The 17,135-nt window shown below is 50.2% G+C and overlaps 1 protein-coding gene across 3 annotated transcripts; it reads left to right on the top strand.

The window, feature by feature from the left end:
- The first annotated feature begins 251 nt into the window (after nucleotides 1-251).
- Nucleotides 252-16,718, top strand: ccdc120a (coiled-coil domain containing 120a). 3 transcript variants are annotated; one of them, XM_038298441.1, is made up of 11 exons: nucleotides 252-436; nucleotides 7,028-7,117; nucleotides 7,193-7,301; nucleotides 7,373-7,500; nucleotides 7,581-7,694; nucleotides 9,261-9,402; nucleotides 9,498-9,554; nucleotides 11,959-12,058; nucleotides 12,207-12,958; nucleotides 14,573-14,834; nucleotides 15,059-16,718. In XM_038298441.1, the coding sequence occupies exons 3-11, from the start codon at nucleotides 7,268-7,270 to the stop codon at nucleotides 15,162-15,164; spliced, it is 1,695 nt and encodes a 564-aa protein (XP_038154369.1). In that variant the 5' UTR covers nucleotides 252-436; nucleotides 7,028-7,117; nucleotides 7,193-7,267; the 3' UTR covers nucleotides 15,165-16,718. The 3 variants fall into 3 exon arrangements, with proteins under 3 accessions (XP_038154369.1, XP_038154370.1, XP_038154371.1); XM_038298442.1 differs by lacking the exon at nucleotides 252-436 and adding an exon at nucleotides 6,630-6,827; XM_038298443.1 differs by lacking the exons at nucleotides 252-436; nucleotides 7,028-7,117 and having other exon boundaries at nucleotides 7,192-7,305.
- Nucleotides 16,719-17,135: the final 417 nt, after the last annotated feature.

Below are 17,135 nucleotides of genomic sequence, written 5' to 3'. Positions count from 1 at the left end.
AATTATTTAATGGGACATTTATTTATTTTCTATCTTTTTCATGTTAATATTAATGACTTAATAAAAAAAATGCGTATCACAGGAAAATAAAAAAATATTTATTTCCTTTAACATGTTGATTTTATGAATGGTCAATTTCATTTTGTCCCCTCTGGGTCTCCATAGTTCGTATAGAAGGTGACCGGTCCGGGTCACCCAGGGCGGTCGGTACCGAAACACGCGAAGAAGAAAGAAGGAACCTGCTGCGCCCACGTGCGCGCGCATGGGCGAGGCGTGTGCTGGTCCGCGGCGGGAGCGCGCACCGTGTTGCTGATGCTGCGGATGATGAAGAGGAGGACGATGAAGAGCGGAACCAGCTGATCCACCAGAACTGTGAGGTTCTGCTGTCTGGACCGGGCTGCAGACCACGTGACAGAGCCGTTACCCGCGAGCCCAGGTAGGAACCGGAACCGAACTCCCTCCGAAAGTCTGCGGGTTGATGCTGCGCGGCGCGCGGGAGCCGAGCAGCGCGAGCCTGATTGTTTGTTTGTGAAACACCGCTGGGTTCGATTCAGAACCGGAACCGAACCAGGATGCTGGATCTGAGTCCGAAAAGCCCAGAGAACCAGGCAGGTTCGGATAGAAATCCGGTTCGGTGGATAATTTGGATCCAACTGCATGAACAGGCTACAGGTACCAGAACGGAACCAGTCATTCCTGCTGGGGGAGGACTGGAAGGACTGGGTTCTGCTGGACCCACGAGACCCACCAGCTCTCCTGTTGCCATGTGGAGCAGCTGATTGATGTAAACATCTCAGCCAGAGGCAGTCATCCAATCAGAGAGCAGCCCTGGGGTCAGGGCAGACCAAAGAGGGGCCCCCGGGGGCCCCATAGCTCAGGTCTTTGGCGTCCCTGACACACATGGTTGTGTTATTGGAAAGGTGCCCGACTGACGCCATGGCAACAGTCACATGACCTTGCTCCACATGACCTTTTCTCCAGGTTCTGTTCTGACAGCGAGCTGGTTCTGCTGGATCCAACAAACCGTCCCAGAGGAAAACGGTGGAAGATCTCTGGAACAGAGGAACCGCCGTGGATCCAGATGGTCTGTGCGCCACGCTGCCCCCACATGGTCGCTGGCGGAATGACGGACGGAACCTTCGGGCGAAATGAGCTCTGAGATGTTGATGCTGCGATGTTCTAGCAGGGGTTCCGGTGCTGAAGCTGTTTAGAAATGGGTCAAGCGCCCCCTGCTGGTGACGGTCCTTTCAGTTGAAACCAGTTATCCAGTCCTGCCACGGGTGTCCTCCAACTGATCTGCCAGCGGACCTCAGGTTGCTGCTCAGCTGAGCCCGGTTGTTAAGGAGATGGTTCTGATTGGGGGTGGACAGAACACATGCTGGTCTGAAGAGCCAAAGAAGTTCTACAGAAACTGGCCTGACTTCTTAAGACTCGGCGGAGACAGACATCCTTTGGACCTCAGGCCCCGAGGCGTTGAAGAACCCTACTGGGTTTAGATTCTGGGATAACGGGTCTGTAGACATTTCCTGTCCAATGCTCCGATCTAAAAATCAGAGAGATTCATCCAAGCTAGGAATACTGAAGTCCACAGTGATGGGAGGGGATGCCGGGAATCAGAACCAGACCCAGACCTGGACCTGGACCCACGCTTAGGCTTAAGGTCAATGAGACGTCTAGACTGCATCATCATCAAGATTCCTCCTCCTCTTCTCCAAACGCTCAGGGCAGAAGTCTGCTGGAACCTTCCCTGATGAGCAGAGGTCCAGGAGGTCCATGAGGTCCGGAAGGTCTGGGAGGTCCAGGAAGTCCAAGGTTCAATCAGGCTCATTGGTGGGAAGATTCCAGGAACCATAGCAACCGGCTGCTGCTCTTTAGGTGCCATGTTGGCGCTCCTGATGAACCTCTCTCAGAGCTGCAGCAGTTTCCGTTTCCATTAGCAACAAATGATGTCATCAAATCTGAACCGTCTGATTGGTCTTCTAACATGTGACCTCTTCAGCTCCGCCTCTGATCTAACCTCATTTGCGTCGGGTCGGTTCATCCCTCCCTGGTTCCACGTGGCGCCAGGAATGAATGAATGACCCGGTTCTGACCTCGGACTGAACTCGGGGGATTCATAGAACCGGGACGTTTTGGGCCAACCATGTGTTCTGCTGGTCCAAGAACCGATGAGGTTTCTGCAGTCGGCTGTAATACCGGATCCCCACCAGCAGGGGTCACTCCGGCCCAAATCGGGCCCACGTAAAAAAAAAATAAAACCGAGCAGAATCCCTGGTCCTGATGGACCTGTCTTAGACCAGGATCAGGTTCTGTGTCTTTCAGATCCGATTCATCAGTTCTGATCTGGTTCTGGTCTCGGTCCGGGATGTTCAGAGAAAATCAGGTTCTGGTCCAGGTTCTCCGTAAAGTGAAGAACCAGAACCACGGAGGTCTGGGTCGGACACGTCCGGATGTTCTGCAGCTACAGTCGGTGGTTCTGAAATTCCCATTTCAGGGCCTGTTTGCATCAGGATGGGTCAGCAGAACCGACCCGGCGCCTGATAAACGGGTCCATTTTAAATACATGCCCGTACCATGATACCAGAGCCGCCGTGCTCAGGCCCGGTCGGACCGTATGTGGCTCCTGGACTCAAACGGAACAATCCTGGTTCTGTTTCTGGTTCCTCTGCTGCTCGTTGTGTTTTCCTCTGTTGGACCTCCAGAACCGGACCTAAACATCATGACTGCCGGTGGTTCTCGGTTCCTCTGCTGTGAATTATTTACCACCTAGAACCGTTTTTTCCATCAGAACCAGCAGCTGGACGGGGGGGGGCTACATTTGGACCTGAACAGAACCGGAGGTCCAGAGAAGCTGGTTCTGCTGTGAGGTCCGGCTGATCCGCTGCCGCAGTGCCTCTGAGCCTGGCGGTTCTGTCTGTGATGGATGTAGGTCAGCCTGATTTTCTGCTCAGCAACAACACAGAATCCCAGCAGCCCGTCCTGAGCTCTGATTGGCTGAGAGCTGCAGCCAGCCAGCCAATAACCTTTCACCCCCTAGGCTGTGTGTGTGAGTGTGGGTTTGGTTCTGCTCTTTTTCTCTCAGGTTCTTGCAGACCTTCAATGACCCGGCTTCAGAACCAGGTTCTGGGTCCGGTGCTGATGCCCAGAATTTCCTGCTAAGGCTCTGCTGCTGGTCGGTTTCACCAACAGAACACACTGCAGCCGGGTTTGGACCGGGTCCTCAACCAGAACCACGGGTTCTGGAGTGTGACGAGGAAGTTCTGCTGATGTTGCCGTTTCACAGTGAAGTTCTTAGAACCTGCAGGTTCTGAGGCTGTTTGGGTCTCTTCATGACTCTAAGCATCTTTATTTGTTGTTAAACAGAGTAGAACCTCTGGTCCGAGCCCAGAACCACCCAGAACTTTAAAGCTGTGCTGCTGTGAGCAGGAATGTTCTGGGAACCAAAAATAAGAAAAAGATCCAGATTTAAAATAAAGTGAAGACAGAAGGAGGAGAGATAAACCTGCAGGAGAACATGGAGGAGTCCGACCGCTGCTGGAACCCGCAGCCAGAACCACTCATGGTCCCCAGTTCTGATGTTCTGGGTCTGATGTTCTGGTTCTGGTTCCTGCTGCAGTGACCCGTCTCAGGCGTTATCAATAACTAGTGAAACATGAACATCTGTGTTGCCATGGTAACATTATTATGAGTCTAATTTACTCAATGATCCATTTCCTAAAACTAGACTGGGCTTTTGGTTCAGTTTGTCGTCCTAAAAGAACCGAGCAGAAACCCGGAATGTTCCGTATCTCTGGATCAGTGAACTGGAACCAGAACAGCGTCTGAGCTGAACTGGTTCCAGTGTGGTCCAGTAGAACCTTCTACGGGTCACCTCCTCTCATCCACTTTGACATCTTTTGTCATTTGAATTAATAAAGGTAACCAAGGCAACAGATGGTAACCATGGCAACGGATGCTAAGCTGCAAACAGAAGAGCAAAATTTCAGACTGAGCTGAAAGTTAAACTTTATTATTCTCGTGTCGTTAGGAGCCATCTTTGATGGATGCATCTGAAACATCAGCAGACCTGCGATGAATTCACGATCTTATTCGCTTTATTTCCAGGTGATTCCGGTTTGATGAGATTAGCTTTAGCTCGGGGTTAGCAGCAGCTGCTAGTTCTTACAGGTCGGTTCTGACTATTAGACCTGTGGGTGCATCAGAGAACAATAACTAGCTACCAGGTTAGATGTTCTCACACTGTGTTACCATGGTGATACACTTCCTGGAGGATAAAAAAAAAAGTTTTCCAACTCGAAGGGTTAAAGTTATTCTGATTTTTCTTATGACCTGCGGATCTACCTGCCCTCCCAGGTAATGACCTCACCTTACCACTAGAGGGCCTCCTATTACTGGGATGTTATTTATTCATTTATTCTATTCAGTTTATTTCTATAGCTCCAATTCACATCCTGTCATCTCAGGTCACTTTCCAGTTCACCAGATCATCCAGTCAGATTGATTCAAAGTTTTCTATCTAAGCCAGAGATTAGGCTGAGCTTAGTCTGTTTAAATGAATGAGCAGCTATATGCTGACAGCTACGGTCACTGAGTTTAGCTGCTTTATCCTTCATAACAGAAACTCATTCAGTCGACATCATGGCTTCAGAAAGGCTGTGAAAGATGCTAGCCGCTACAGACTGTCAGCTCTGGTAGAACATAGCTCTATGCAGAACCAGGACCTAGTCAGTCAAGGGGGGGGGGCAGCTGCTAATTGATCAGAGTCCATTAGACCATAAACTGCTGATAACATTCATGTTCCTCCAGAGAAAAGCAGCTCAGTGATCTAAGCTTCTCAGGCTCAAAGAAGGAACCCTGCAGATTACTGGACTTCCTGTAAACATCCCAGTTTATCCCAGTGGCTGCTTCCATCTGTGGGCCACGGAGGGCTGCTCAGGCCTGCAGGTTATTCATTAATCCATCCAAAGTGATTCATCTTACTGATCAACAAAAAGATCATAACAATCTTTTTTTTTTTTTTTTAACCTGAGTTGTTTTTTGTATCAAGAGAAAATTTCCATAAAAAAAAAGAATACGTATTTTAAAAGAAATACATAACTATTCATAGTTCGAGGTTTATTAGATAGTTAATAAGCTTTCAGCTTTTTTTGTTGTTTTTTTTTGTCATTACTCTGTCACAAGTATAGAGATTTAACCCGTGGGGGAGCAGTGGGCTGCCATTGGGCGGCGTGTGAAGTTGAGGGTCTTGCTCAGGGACCCAGAGTGGCAGTCTGTGGGAGTTGGCTTCCAACTCAGAACCTCTGGATTCCAGGCTCTGTGCCCTAACCACCAGCCCCCCTAAGATAAACAAAGAGATTTTTATTATAATTCTATTCAGTTTATTTCTATAGCTCCAATTCACATCATGTCATCTCAGGTCACTTTCACCCTCACACTAAGCATGCTTGTAGCGACAGTGGAGAGGAAAAACTCCCTTTGAACAGGAAGAAACCTCCAGCAGAACCAGGCTCAGTGTGAGCGGCCATCTGCTGAGGCCGACTGGGGTTCAAGGAGACAGAAGCAGACATAGAAAAAGAAGCATAGATACAAAAGGCAACCAGCTCCACAGGCGGCCCCGTCCAGGAAACACACAGCCAGGCAGACGAGCTCCGAGCCAGCTCCCATGTCAGAGGATGAAGAGAGCACATCCAGTTAGTCACAGTCAGAGAAACAGGACTACACTGGAAAACAGGCCAAGCTCCAACATCTAGAAACAAAGGTGTTGATGGCAGCAGCACAGCTGATATTTCTCTCCAGGATGGAGTCACAGCCAAACAGGAACAGACCAGATGAAGCTACTATGAGAAAAAGCAGAGAGAGCAGAACGTTAGAGATTGAACTAACAGATTCTGCAGAGTGGGAGAATAGAGAGAGAATGAAGCAGAATGATGAAAAAGGGGTCCCTATGTCCTCCAGCAGTCTAAGCCTATAGCAGCAGAACTATAGAGATAGCTCAGGATAACCTGAGCCACTCTAACTATAAGCTTTATCAAAAAGGAAAGTTTTAAGCCTAGCCTAAAAGTAGACAGGGTGTCTGCCTCACGGACTAAAACTGGTAGTTGGTTCCACAGGAGAGGAGCCTGAGAACTAAACCTCCTAAAACAGAATTTTGGGTTTTCCAAAACCTTCCAGGCAGATAGAAGTCTGGAACGTTTAGGCGCTCAGAGTTTTCGGATGATTCTGCAGCTCTGTCATCAGAACCTTACTGGACTCGGATCAGACGCTCTGGATGGGAAAACATCCAGAACTGGTCTGCTCTGAGTTACAGATCCCGTAGAAAGTTAGACGTTTGTAAAGAATTTTTGCTCAGAGGCGAACTGTCCAGAACCCGAGCTGAGGAGCTTAGAACCCGTCCCAAACGGTTCTGAAGAGCTGGACCGTCAGATTCAGAACCGAACGGATCAAACTTGAGCAAAGACGGACTGATGAAAACAGAGACCGGTTCTGAGGTGGTTTCTGAGCGCCTCCAGTCCGGCTGCCTCCCCCCTCCTTCCTGTCTCTTCCATGCTCATTTCCTTCTTCCTGTTTCCTGCTGCCAGCTTCCTGTTCCCAGGCGCTGTGTGGAGCAGCAGAAGCAGCAGAACCGGGCCGCCGGTCTCGACGGGCAGCGGAGGGGAGCATCTTTTCTGGACAGGCTGTTGTTAGAGCGAGTCTGAGGCTGTGGATGAAGACACGTTTCTGTTTTGGTTTATTTTTAATGCCGTTAAACCTGAGATCACGAAGTGTCTGACGGCCGATCGGGTCGGTCGCTCAGCAGAACGTCCCACCTGCTCCCAGGCGGCTGTCAGGTGGGTCTATGTTCAGCTTTGTTCTGAGAGTCGCCGACATCGGGAAGTTCTCTGTTCTGATGAAGAACCTGAAGGTTCCTGGATCCTCTGGAGAGCACAGGAAGCTTCTTAGTTTGTTCTTGTTTGGGGGCAGAAAGAACATCGTGTTCCTCTAAAGGAAAACCCTCAGTCTCACTCTTCTTCTGTGGTTTTTATTCCAGGTGAAGCCCCTGAGCCCCCAGGATGGGAGCTGCTGTGACCAACTGAGCGCGTCGCCTGTGGCTGCAGCTCGGCCCGTTGGATGGCCACAGGTAGGAACCGGCGCCCCGCAGGTGTTCGGGTTCCTTCGGAACCAGGGTGTTCGATCTGGCTTTGGGTCTCTGCGGGTTAGCCAGGTTCCGAGGACAGGTGAACAGGACACCAGGTGACGAGGAGGGGAGATCACATGGAAGCTGCGTGCCATGGAGGTCAAAGGTCAACTCATTTTAGCGCCTGGTAAGCGAGGAAGGCCGTCACGAACGCGTTTCTGTCCCGATTCTGTCTGACCCGGTCTCACCTGTGTGCAGAGCCCCTCACCTGTCCAAACATGAAGCAAAAAGCACGAATGGCTGAGCTGCAGGAGAGGAGGCGGAGCCTGCAGGCCCTGCTGAGCACCCGATTGGCTGAGCTGAGGCGGATCTGTCTCCAGGAGGCGGTGAGTGATGTCACAGCAGAGCAGTGGTTCCTGTGATATAGCATAGCCTGAGGCGTGTGTGCTGTGCTCTGATTGGTCAGGAGCTGACGGGGGCCGTCCCCACTGACTTCCCCCTGGAGGCGGGGGAGAAGCCGCCCTGCTTTCGCCGCCGGGGCGGGACGTCGCGTCAGGGGAACAGGAAGTGTCGAGTGGAGGTGAGCTGGCTCGGATTCTGTCACCTGATCCAGACGGGTCAGAACCTTTATCTGATAACAGAACCACATTTATTCCCTCCTTCATCTGTTAGAAGGCCTGGAAGACTGCGGGGAGTGGCGGCTTAATGGTTAGGGCACTGCGCCTGGAATCCTGAGGTTCTGAGTTTAAACCCCACTCCTTCAGACTCCCTCAGACTCCCACAGACTTCCTCAGACTCCCTCAGACTCCCACAGACTCCCACAGACCCCCTCAGACTCCCACAGACTCCCTCAGACTCCCACAGACTCCCTCAGACTTCCTCAGACTCCCACAGACCCCCTCAGACTCCCACAGACTTCCTCAGACTCCCACAGACCCCCTCAGACTCCCACAGACTCCCTCAGACTCCCACAGACTTCCTCAGACTCCCACATACTCCCACAGGCTCCCACAGACTCCCTCAGACTCCCACAGACTCCCACAGACTCCCTCAGACTCCCTCAGACCCCCACAGACTCCCTCAGACCCCCTCAGACTCCGTCAGACTCCCACAGACGTCCTCAGACTCCCACAGACTCCCACAGACTCCCACAGACTCCCTCAGACTCCCTCAGACTCCCACAGACTCCCACAGACTCCCTCAGACTCCCACAGACTCCCACAGACTCCCTCAGACTCCCTCAGACTCCCACAGACTCCCACAGACTCCCACAGACTCCCACAGACTCCCACAGACTCCCACAGACTCCCTCAGACTCCCACAGACTCCCTCAGACTCCCTCAGACTCCCACAGACTCCCAGAGACTCCCTCAGACTCCCTCAGACTCCCACAGACTCCCACAGACTCCCTCAGACTCCCACAGACTCCCTCAGACTCCCACAGACTCCCACAGACTCCCTCAGTCTCCCTCAGACTCCCACAGACTCCCTCAGACTCCCACAGACTCCCACAGACTCCCACAGACTCCCTCAGTCTCCCTCAGACTCCCACAGACTCCCTCAGTCTCCCTCAGACTCCCTCAGACTCCCACAGACTCCCACAGACTCCCTCAGACTCCCACAGACTCCCTCAGACTCCCACAGACTCCCACAGACTCCCTCAGTCTCCCTCAGACTCCCACAGACTCCCTCAGACTCCCACAGACTCCCACAGACTCCCACAGACTCCCTCAGTCTCCCTCAGACTCCCACAGACTCCCTCAGTCTCCCTCAGACTCCCACAGACCCCCACAGACTGCCACTCTGGCTCCCTGAGCAAAGACCCTTTACCCCACACTGTTCTCCATGGTGATGGGTTATATATAGAGTTCATTTTATTGCTCTGCTCTGTGACAATGTAATGGAAATAAAACGCTGTAAAAAAACAAACAGGACTGCATGGATCCCATCAGTTCTGCAGAAACAGGTTCCAGTCGGAGGTCGGTGTAGATAAACCTGAAGGTTAAGGTTCTGCTGTCCAGAACCAGGACCGTCAGAACCAAGCTGGAAACCTGAAAGCACCTGGTTGGGGTTTAGTGAGTCACTGTAGAACCCAGAGCAGAACCTCATAGAGCTGGCCGTCTGAGGCGCCTCTTTGTGTGCGCAGGAGGAAGAGTCTCAGCGATCAAAATCCAGAAAAACGTTATTCAGCGCCGCCCTGAGGAAACACAGCGACTCCGACGGCGGGTCACACGCGCAGACGCAGTCGCACCACGGCAAGAGGACGGTGCACCGCGGCTGCCACACCGGTAACTCGCACACACACTGCAGCCGCCATTGTTTCTGCAGGGAAAGCGGCCTCTTGCTGCATCCATCCTGAACACCGGTTTCTGTGTTTTTCCAGACGACACAGTCCGATCAGAGAGCAGCTCGGCGTCAGACTCCACAGGATATGACATCGGTAAGATTCTGATCTTCTGTAAACACTAAGACGCTACAGCAGACAGGTAGTCAGCGGATGTCAGTTCAGGTGCTTTGCTGCAGCAGCACCAAGGAGAAGGTTTAGAAACCACTGAGCAGCCCAGAACCTTCCAGAACCTCCACCAAACCGGGTCAAACTGGCATTTCATGTAAAGCAGCTGTAAATTCCCTCCTTCTCCCCTCCGTGCCTGCTTCATGTCAACTTCTGTCCCTGAGAGGATGGGACCACTTAAAGCAAACCGCCTGTGATTGACAGCTAGTGAGGAAAAAGACAGCAATGTACCAAATGACTGTGCTTAAGCAAACCAACATATTTTTACTCAAATAAAAATTAAAACATCTCCAAGTTAGATCTCAAGTAAGAGTAAAAATAAGTAAATAATAATAAAGCTCAACTACTGAGGAACTAAATAATTGTAATGTAATGTAATGTAATCAGACAGACTATAATATAAAGTCGCCTGTAAAGCCTATAATACAGTAGTTAAAGGAAAAGTCTGTTTATATTCAGAACTCAAACTTCTGAAAGTTCTTTAAATCTGAAATGATTCCATCCTGTTCAATAAATGATCAGTGTTTTTAATCCAGAGTAATTTTCATGTGAATGTGCTTTACTGGAGGCATCCATGTTTGTCAAAGAACACTACTGCCACCTACTGGTTAGTGACGTCACGGTGCGGTATCGGCTGTTGATCAAGTCCCAGTGCTGTATCTGGTGTTTGTCACAACGCGCTATTATCCAAGTCATCTTGAAAACATTCTTCTTCCAACATTCATCATTTATTGAACACTACGTAATAATTTCATATTTAACGAACTTTCAGAAGATTGTATTCTGAATATGAGCGGATTTTTCCTTCATTTGTTTTAGAGTCTACGGCTACTTCTGTCAGAACACATTCATAAATATTAAACTGAATTATTTAAACAGACTTTACTTAAGCACTTTTTAACCTTTTTAGAAAACAGCAATTATTCTTAGGGCGTTATGCTAACATTCTTAGCTGCAGCCATGAAGGAAAGAGTTTTAAAGGCACACTATGCAACATTTTTCAGTTAATTAATGTGTTCCATAACGTTTTGGATGATTAAATGAGTCATTTCAGGTTGAACAAAGGTTTTCTCGGTCGCCCTGGTGGTCTGTAGGGGAAATACCGTACTTGCAATTGCAGGAGCCCTCGGCCCGCACCCACAGGCTCAGAAGTCTCGTGCATCGCAAGAGTCGGTCTTGCTTTACAGCGAGAACTGCTACACGCCCCCAGTGAAAGGCATGCTCGTTGCTAGCACAGTGGCAATATTTGTGCAGTTATCATGGCGGAACCAGCGAGAAAACAGAAAATTGGAACAGAATAGTCACTTACCGCATTAGACATGGTGATTCGTTGCGTTCGCCTGTCTGCTAAGCTCAAAACAACAACACCTGGCTTGACGGAGAAACCAGGAGAACAGCTGAGCATATTTACGACAGTGCACTTTTACTTTCGCCCTCTGGGGGGAGCCTCGCTGGAAAATCAACACCGGTTGCATAGTGTACCTTTAAGAGGTGGGATTTTCTGCAGTTTTCTTTCTATTGTTGCTTCCAGCCTAAAAGTGAGAAAAGCTGATATCAGTCCACAGAAACAGATCCATAACAGAGCATAAAAAGCAAACTAGGTTAAAACCCCTGGTTTAAACCCAGCGGTGTCGTCGTACAGTGTGAGATGTAGCTGTGTAGTCCCAGCTTTAGGAACGAGGGTAAAGGTGTCCTGCTTTTAGGTCTCTGTTCAGCCATAAAGAAGCAGCCATGAATGGAATAGTTCTTCAGGGCCTCCAGGTCCTTAAAAAGCATAAGTCCTGGATGACTGAGAATTCACTCTGGTGGCTTTATTTATGATCATAATGACGAACACAGAGTTGGAGCTTAGAACCAAAGGGGTGGGGCCTAAAACTCAAAATACTGATTGGTTTGGACAGACGTGGACACGGAGGGGACAGGAAGGGACCAGTGGTGTACTAATGGTACACCTAGTGGCGCCACCTAGTGGTGAACCCCAGTGGCCCATGTGAATTGTAGTAGCATTCTGCTCAGTCAGCGCCGTAACATAAACATCCCACAATAAACCAAGACATGAGGAGGTGTTAATTAATTTTTCTGATTTCTACAGGCAGGTTTACCACTATAGTCGATTCAAACCCTGAAATTATGGCTCTTAGTTTCAGTGGCCACCCCAAGATTTTTAGTGGCCCCATCTGGCCCCCCCTATGAAACATTTCTTGCAACAACACTCTGTGTACTGGTGGTATACCGGTCTGTTTCTACCTCAGTGTTGATCTGATCAGCTGAGCTTCTGTAAAATCCCCCCAGGATTCAGGCTTGATGTGAAACGTCTCTGTCTGTGTGATAGACAACCCTGGGTCTCAGGTGCGCCCCCTACTGGGTTCAGCTGGATCTCCTGTGGAGCTTTTTAACCAGAACAAAACCAAGAAGAACCCGTTCCTCAGCAGGTATGTCTGACCTTTTGTCACCAGCTCTGTTGATCCTGACAGGAGCAACCAGTTTAACCAGTTTAACCAGATGTAAACCGTCAGTTTTTGGCGTCTTTAATCAGAAAAGCTTTTTTTATTTTAACAACCTGTTCTCTGAACCTTTTAGGACTGAGCAACGGGAGACCAACAAGCCCCCACCTCTCCCTCCGTCTCATCCGCCCCCTCTTCCCCCCCGCTCTCAGGACTCCTCCTCCTCCTCGGATGCCGGACGGGAGGGGGGGTGCATAACATCTCGTCAAAGTAACGGCTCAGACAGCCGCCTTTCCAACGTCCCTCCGTCGGGCGAAGAGGGCGGAGTTCAGCAAGTGGAGCTGTGGGTGAACGGGGCGACTGTATCTCGGGGAACCAACGCCGCCGGGTCCTTCTGGGTCGCTGAAACACTGACCGAGAGACGAGTAAGAAATAACCCCGGAGTCTCAGAGGGGGGGGGCAGAGGAGGCGGGACCGGGCAGGGAGGAGGGAAAGGAGCGGGGTACAGCGAGGTTCTGTTGGACTATGTGTGGGAGAAACAGCGGCAGCTCCAGCGCCAGCAGTCTCAGCCCAGCAGACCGCCAAAGACAGCAAAGCACCCGCCACTCTATAATGGCTGCTCTGCCCAGCAGCCCCAAGGAGCTCCGCCTACCTACCGGGGTCACCATGGTGACCAGCGCAGGGTTACTGTCAGCCGCACCAAGTCCTGCGGCCCATTTCTGCCAGTGCAACAGAACCAGGGCGACCTCAACCATCAGGCTCCAGACACCATTCAGCCTGACCCCCACCCACACCTCTTACCCCCCCGCCCACCTCAGCTACCCCCCCAACAGGACTCCCAACTGGAGGAGGCCACCAAGAGCCTCCATAAGGCCCTGGCCCTGGAAGGTAAGATTTAGAGCAGATGGAGCTGAACTGGAGCAAACTGGTCTAACTGCACCATTTGTAGAAGATTAGGGTCTGATTGGACCGGAACCACAAGGTTCTGATCAGAATAGGTTAACTCTGAATCGGGAGTGGTGGCCTAGAGGTTAGGGCATAGAGCTTGGAATCCTGCAGTTCTGATTTCAAGACCCACTCCCACAGACTGCCACTGTGGGTCTCTGAGCAAAGACCTTTAAAGTCGTAGGGAAGTGGCCGTTCCAACCGTTGCATTTCCGAATTTTCCCGAGTGGTGCCCGACTTTACACGAGTGAATAAAGTGAATGTGATTGGCCAATTATCAAGGGGGCGGGATTGTTGTGGCGGAAGGTTCGCAAGCAAGTTTGGTTGTGGCCGGTTTGTCGGAAGCATCTTGCTAACCAGTTAGCATCTTAGTGCTAGCAGGTTCCCAATGGGAAATTCCATTGGGACCAAGTAGCACTAAATTGGTGACTTAGAAACGACGCTGTCAAGGAACGCTATGGACAGAGGAAACATGCAAGAGGAGGAGAGTTTAGTGTCGGAGGTCGTGGATGAGTCTCCTCCGTCATCCATTTTTTATTTAGAGGAGGAAAGCGGGGACGAAGATGTTGTGGAAGAGGACGCCAGTGCGGCAGAAGCTTGGTTTGGTGTAGAAGGCTTCCAGCCGTACATGTTTGAGCCCTTGCCTCGCAACGCTGCCAGTTCTGTTAGCTCTACGCCTGCCGAAGACACAGACGTCCATCCCCGTGAACACTGGGACGCAACTCAATGGGAAAGGAAATGATTCTGGTTTCAACCGTTGCGTATATTAGCTGCGACATATGAATCAAGATGCTATGACCGAAAACATGTGATTGACAGATGACCGTTGATATATGATTGGCCGAATTTAGGTGTTCAGGCTGACGAATAACTAACTGTCCTGCCATACCTATGCCACAGATTTAAGACAAGATTTTTTAAAAATAGAACTTTTCTAACGTTTGGGACAATTTTAGGCACAATACCCAGAAGACTCTCACCTGGCCTTACCTGACACGCACTTCAACGAGTCCGAAACCACTCTGACGAGGGAGTTAGCGACCCATCAGAACTCCCTAACGACCATATCTGACACTTCAGACTATGTTGCCTGAGGTCAAGTAGTTCTCTATGAACGAATGGATGGACCATATAGGGCAGGCATACACAGGGTCGGTCCTGGGGGGCCGCTGTCCTGCAGGTTTTAGAGGTTTCTCTGCTTTAGCACAGCTGATTCTGATGATTGCAGTTCAGCAAAAAAAACTGTTTATCAACTATTGATGTAAATCAGCTGTGCTGGAGCAGGAAAACCTCTAAAACTTGTAGGGTAGCAGCCCTCGAGGAGAGAGTTTGGGGATGCCTGATATAGGATTTGCAGAACTATTACTGTGGCATCTGCGTGGGTCCCAGAAGTTCCATCTGAATCACCTTTACTTTATAGGAAGATAGTTCAATTCAGCAGAAACTGAGTCCACTGAGAGCCACTGCCAGGTGGATGGTTCAGGTCAGAAGCCAGCAAGGTAACCTGTGTCTTCCAGGTGCTGTCAGGTCTGACTCCCTTTGATTTCTGCCTCACAGGTTTAAGGGACTGGTACCTGAGGAACACCTTAGGATCCGCCCACCAGAACCAGGCCAGTGGAAATGTCTCAGCGGCTGCCACTGCTAAGCCAAGTTCCAGTGTCAAAGGTCAGCCTGGAGGTGGCGATGCCCTCCAGCGAAGACGTACAGCTCACGGAGTCCTCCAGCAGGCGGGCTATCAGAGCCATCAGTGTGCTGCACCGCATCACAAACAGACACTCCCGCACTCCGCCACTTTCCACGGGCACCCACTGCACGGCAGGTAGGTACCCCATGACCACATCACCCACGATGCACTGCACACATTCCTGGCAACACTTTCTGTTATAGGAAAAGTGTAGAGCTTACTGCCATCTAGTGGCCAAACTGCCATTCCATTTTACCTACGATTAATGAGATGTTGGGCATAAACAACCAGAGGGCAAAGAGAGGTCAGCTCCTCTGAAGGTTCGTCTAGAAACGCCTCCCCTCATCTCTGTCTTTTAGGTCTGTGGATAACTCGCTCTACCAGGACTCCTTTCCCCCACAGAAACAGGAAGTCCCCCTCAGAGACTTTGTGGTGGACCAGCCATCTCCTGGGACGCTGGTCTGATCACCAACCAATGAGAGGAAGGGGCTCGGACTGTTCCCAGGCTTAGGGTTCCAGCAACATGCGATCTGGCGATGATGGTTCAGCTTAACCAGATCCAGGTGTCAAGCAGCAGACCAGCAAACTACAAGCAGATCAACGGGTCATGAAGAATCAGGTCTGTCCACCCGTACAGTCCATGCACCTTAAAGACTAGTTCATCCCGCAGAAACTTCCCCCTGAGGGGTTCCATGGCTGAAGACCATCTGAAAGAGTCCTCCTGGTCCCAAATCAAGGCCCAACTGACCAGCGATGGTTTGTCACTGTTTGAGAGAACGTGAAACCTTACAAAGTCCACCAGCTTTTGGTCAAGAAGGAACCCTGCTGCAGGGAGAAAGAGGCTTTCACTTTTTGGAGTTTACTGGACTTCTACAGAAACCGGCCAGACCTTTAGCTCACCGAAAGCTGGAAACTGTTAACTGGTTCTTGTATAACCACAGCTGGACTGTGGATTAAACGCGGTCCAGGTTCTGGGGTTGTGGCACCAGTCTGATCCTGGTCCTCATCCTTGTTCAAAGCTTTGGCCCCAGCTCTGCTCAGACAATCAGGCTTTTTCTAAGCCAGTTGGGGTGGAACATGCACTCCTCCAAAGACTGATCACCAGCTGACATCACCAGCCCCGATCAGGTCAGGTGACTTACCTGGTAAATCCTCAGGTGAGTCCAGACCCGAAGCGTTGTTAACCTTGCATTTTGGACTCAGATTTCCTGCACTATGAGTTTCATCCTCAAACCAGCAAGACCTGGACCTCAACAGGATCGCCCGGGCCTGGGACTGTTCAGACTAGACGGAACCAGACCTTCTTCAGGGAAACGGGTCTGGTCCTGCAATGAGACAATCCAGATCTACAGCAACCTGGAGGCAACCCTTTTGCGGATCCAGATCCAAAGCCAGATCCAGATTAAATTTTTATCCTGACTCAGGTTCTGGATCCAGTTCCAAGTTCAGGTCATAATCAGGATCCAGGATCCACATCCAGGTTTAGTCTGAAGCAATAAGAGGAGCTTCAAGTTTCAATTGGATCTTTCAAAGACCCGCAGAACCCCAAAAACGATCAGAGCGACAATCAGACGATGATGTCACAGCGTTGATTGATTTTCTTACTGATCAACCGTTTGATCATGTTTTCTACTTATCTGCTGTCATATGATTTTCTACAAATGTTTATAATTAAAATCCTCCTTAATTCAGGAGGTTTACTCTGTTGATAAAAATCCATAGCCTTGTTTGGTTCTACACACCTGTACTGTTCTACACCTGGGTACCGTTTCACAAAGCAGGTTTTCTAAATCTGAAATCAGGAAAACTCTGGGGTTTTAGTTTTACATTGAGTTTCCTCAACCTCTGTTTCTGTTGCCATAGCAACATTCTCCTGGGAGCTAACCTGGTCAGGAGCAGGTTTTCCTCATTAAACTCAGTGTCCTCTGTCTTCGCTCTCCTTACAGCCAATCATGATGTTTTATTTCCTGATTTAACCAGAATATTGGAACTCAGAGAGTTGGACCCAGAATTCAGGCAGACAGACTGAAGGGATTTATGAAAAGCGATTATTAACTTCTCAGGGATCTGTGGCTCGTCAGCTTGGACTAGATGACTGGAATCTCGGTAGAGGTAGAAACACAGGTTAGTGACCAGGAAGCTCTGGCGGGGACTGATAGCGAGCATGGGAGTCACTAACCTGGTTTTTAATTTTAGTCCAAGCCTAGAGGTAGTGGTGGAATCCAGTCAGATTATTTCCCACAGCATGTGGCGGACGCCGCCCAGAGTTCCAGGACGAGCAGACTGACGAGCAGAAGCCAGCAGACGAGGAAGAGCAGAAGTATCCGGATGGAGAATCTAAAGCCTGTGTTGATATGGAAGCAGAACTCTAAGCCAGACGTTCAGAGGTCCAAAGGGGTATGGGAGGGAAATCCAAGGCGGTGTCAGCAGACAGAT

This window comes from Cyprinodon tularosa, unplaced genomic scaffold (assembly GCF_016077235.1).
Source record: "Cyprinodon tularosa strain WSP-4 unplaced genomic scaffold, ASM1607723v1 ctg407, whole genome shotgun sequence".
NCBI classification, from domain to species: domain Eukaryota; kingdom Metazoa; phylum Chordata; class Actinopteri; order Cyprinodontiformes; family Cyprinodontidae; genus Cyprinodon; species Cyprinodon tularosa.
Note: the sequence above shows the minus strand (reverse complement) of the source record. Positions and strands in the feature narration are given on the sequence as shown.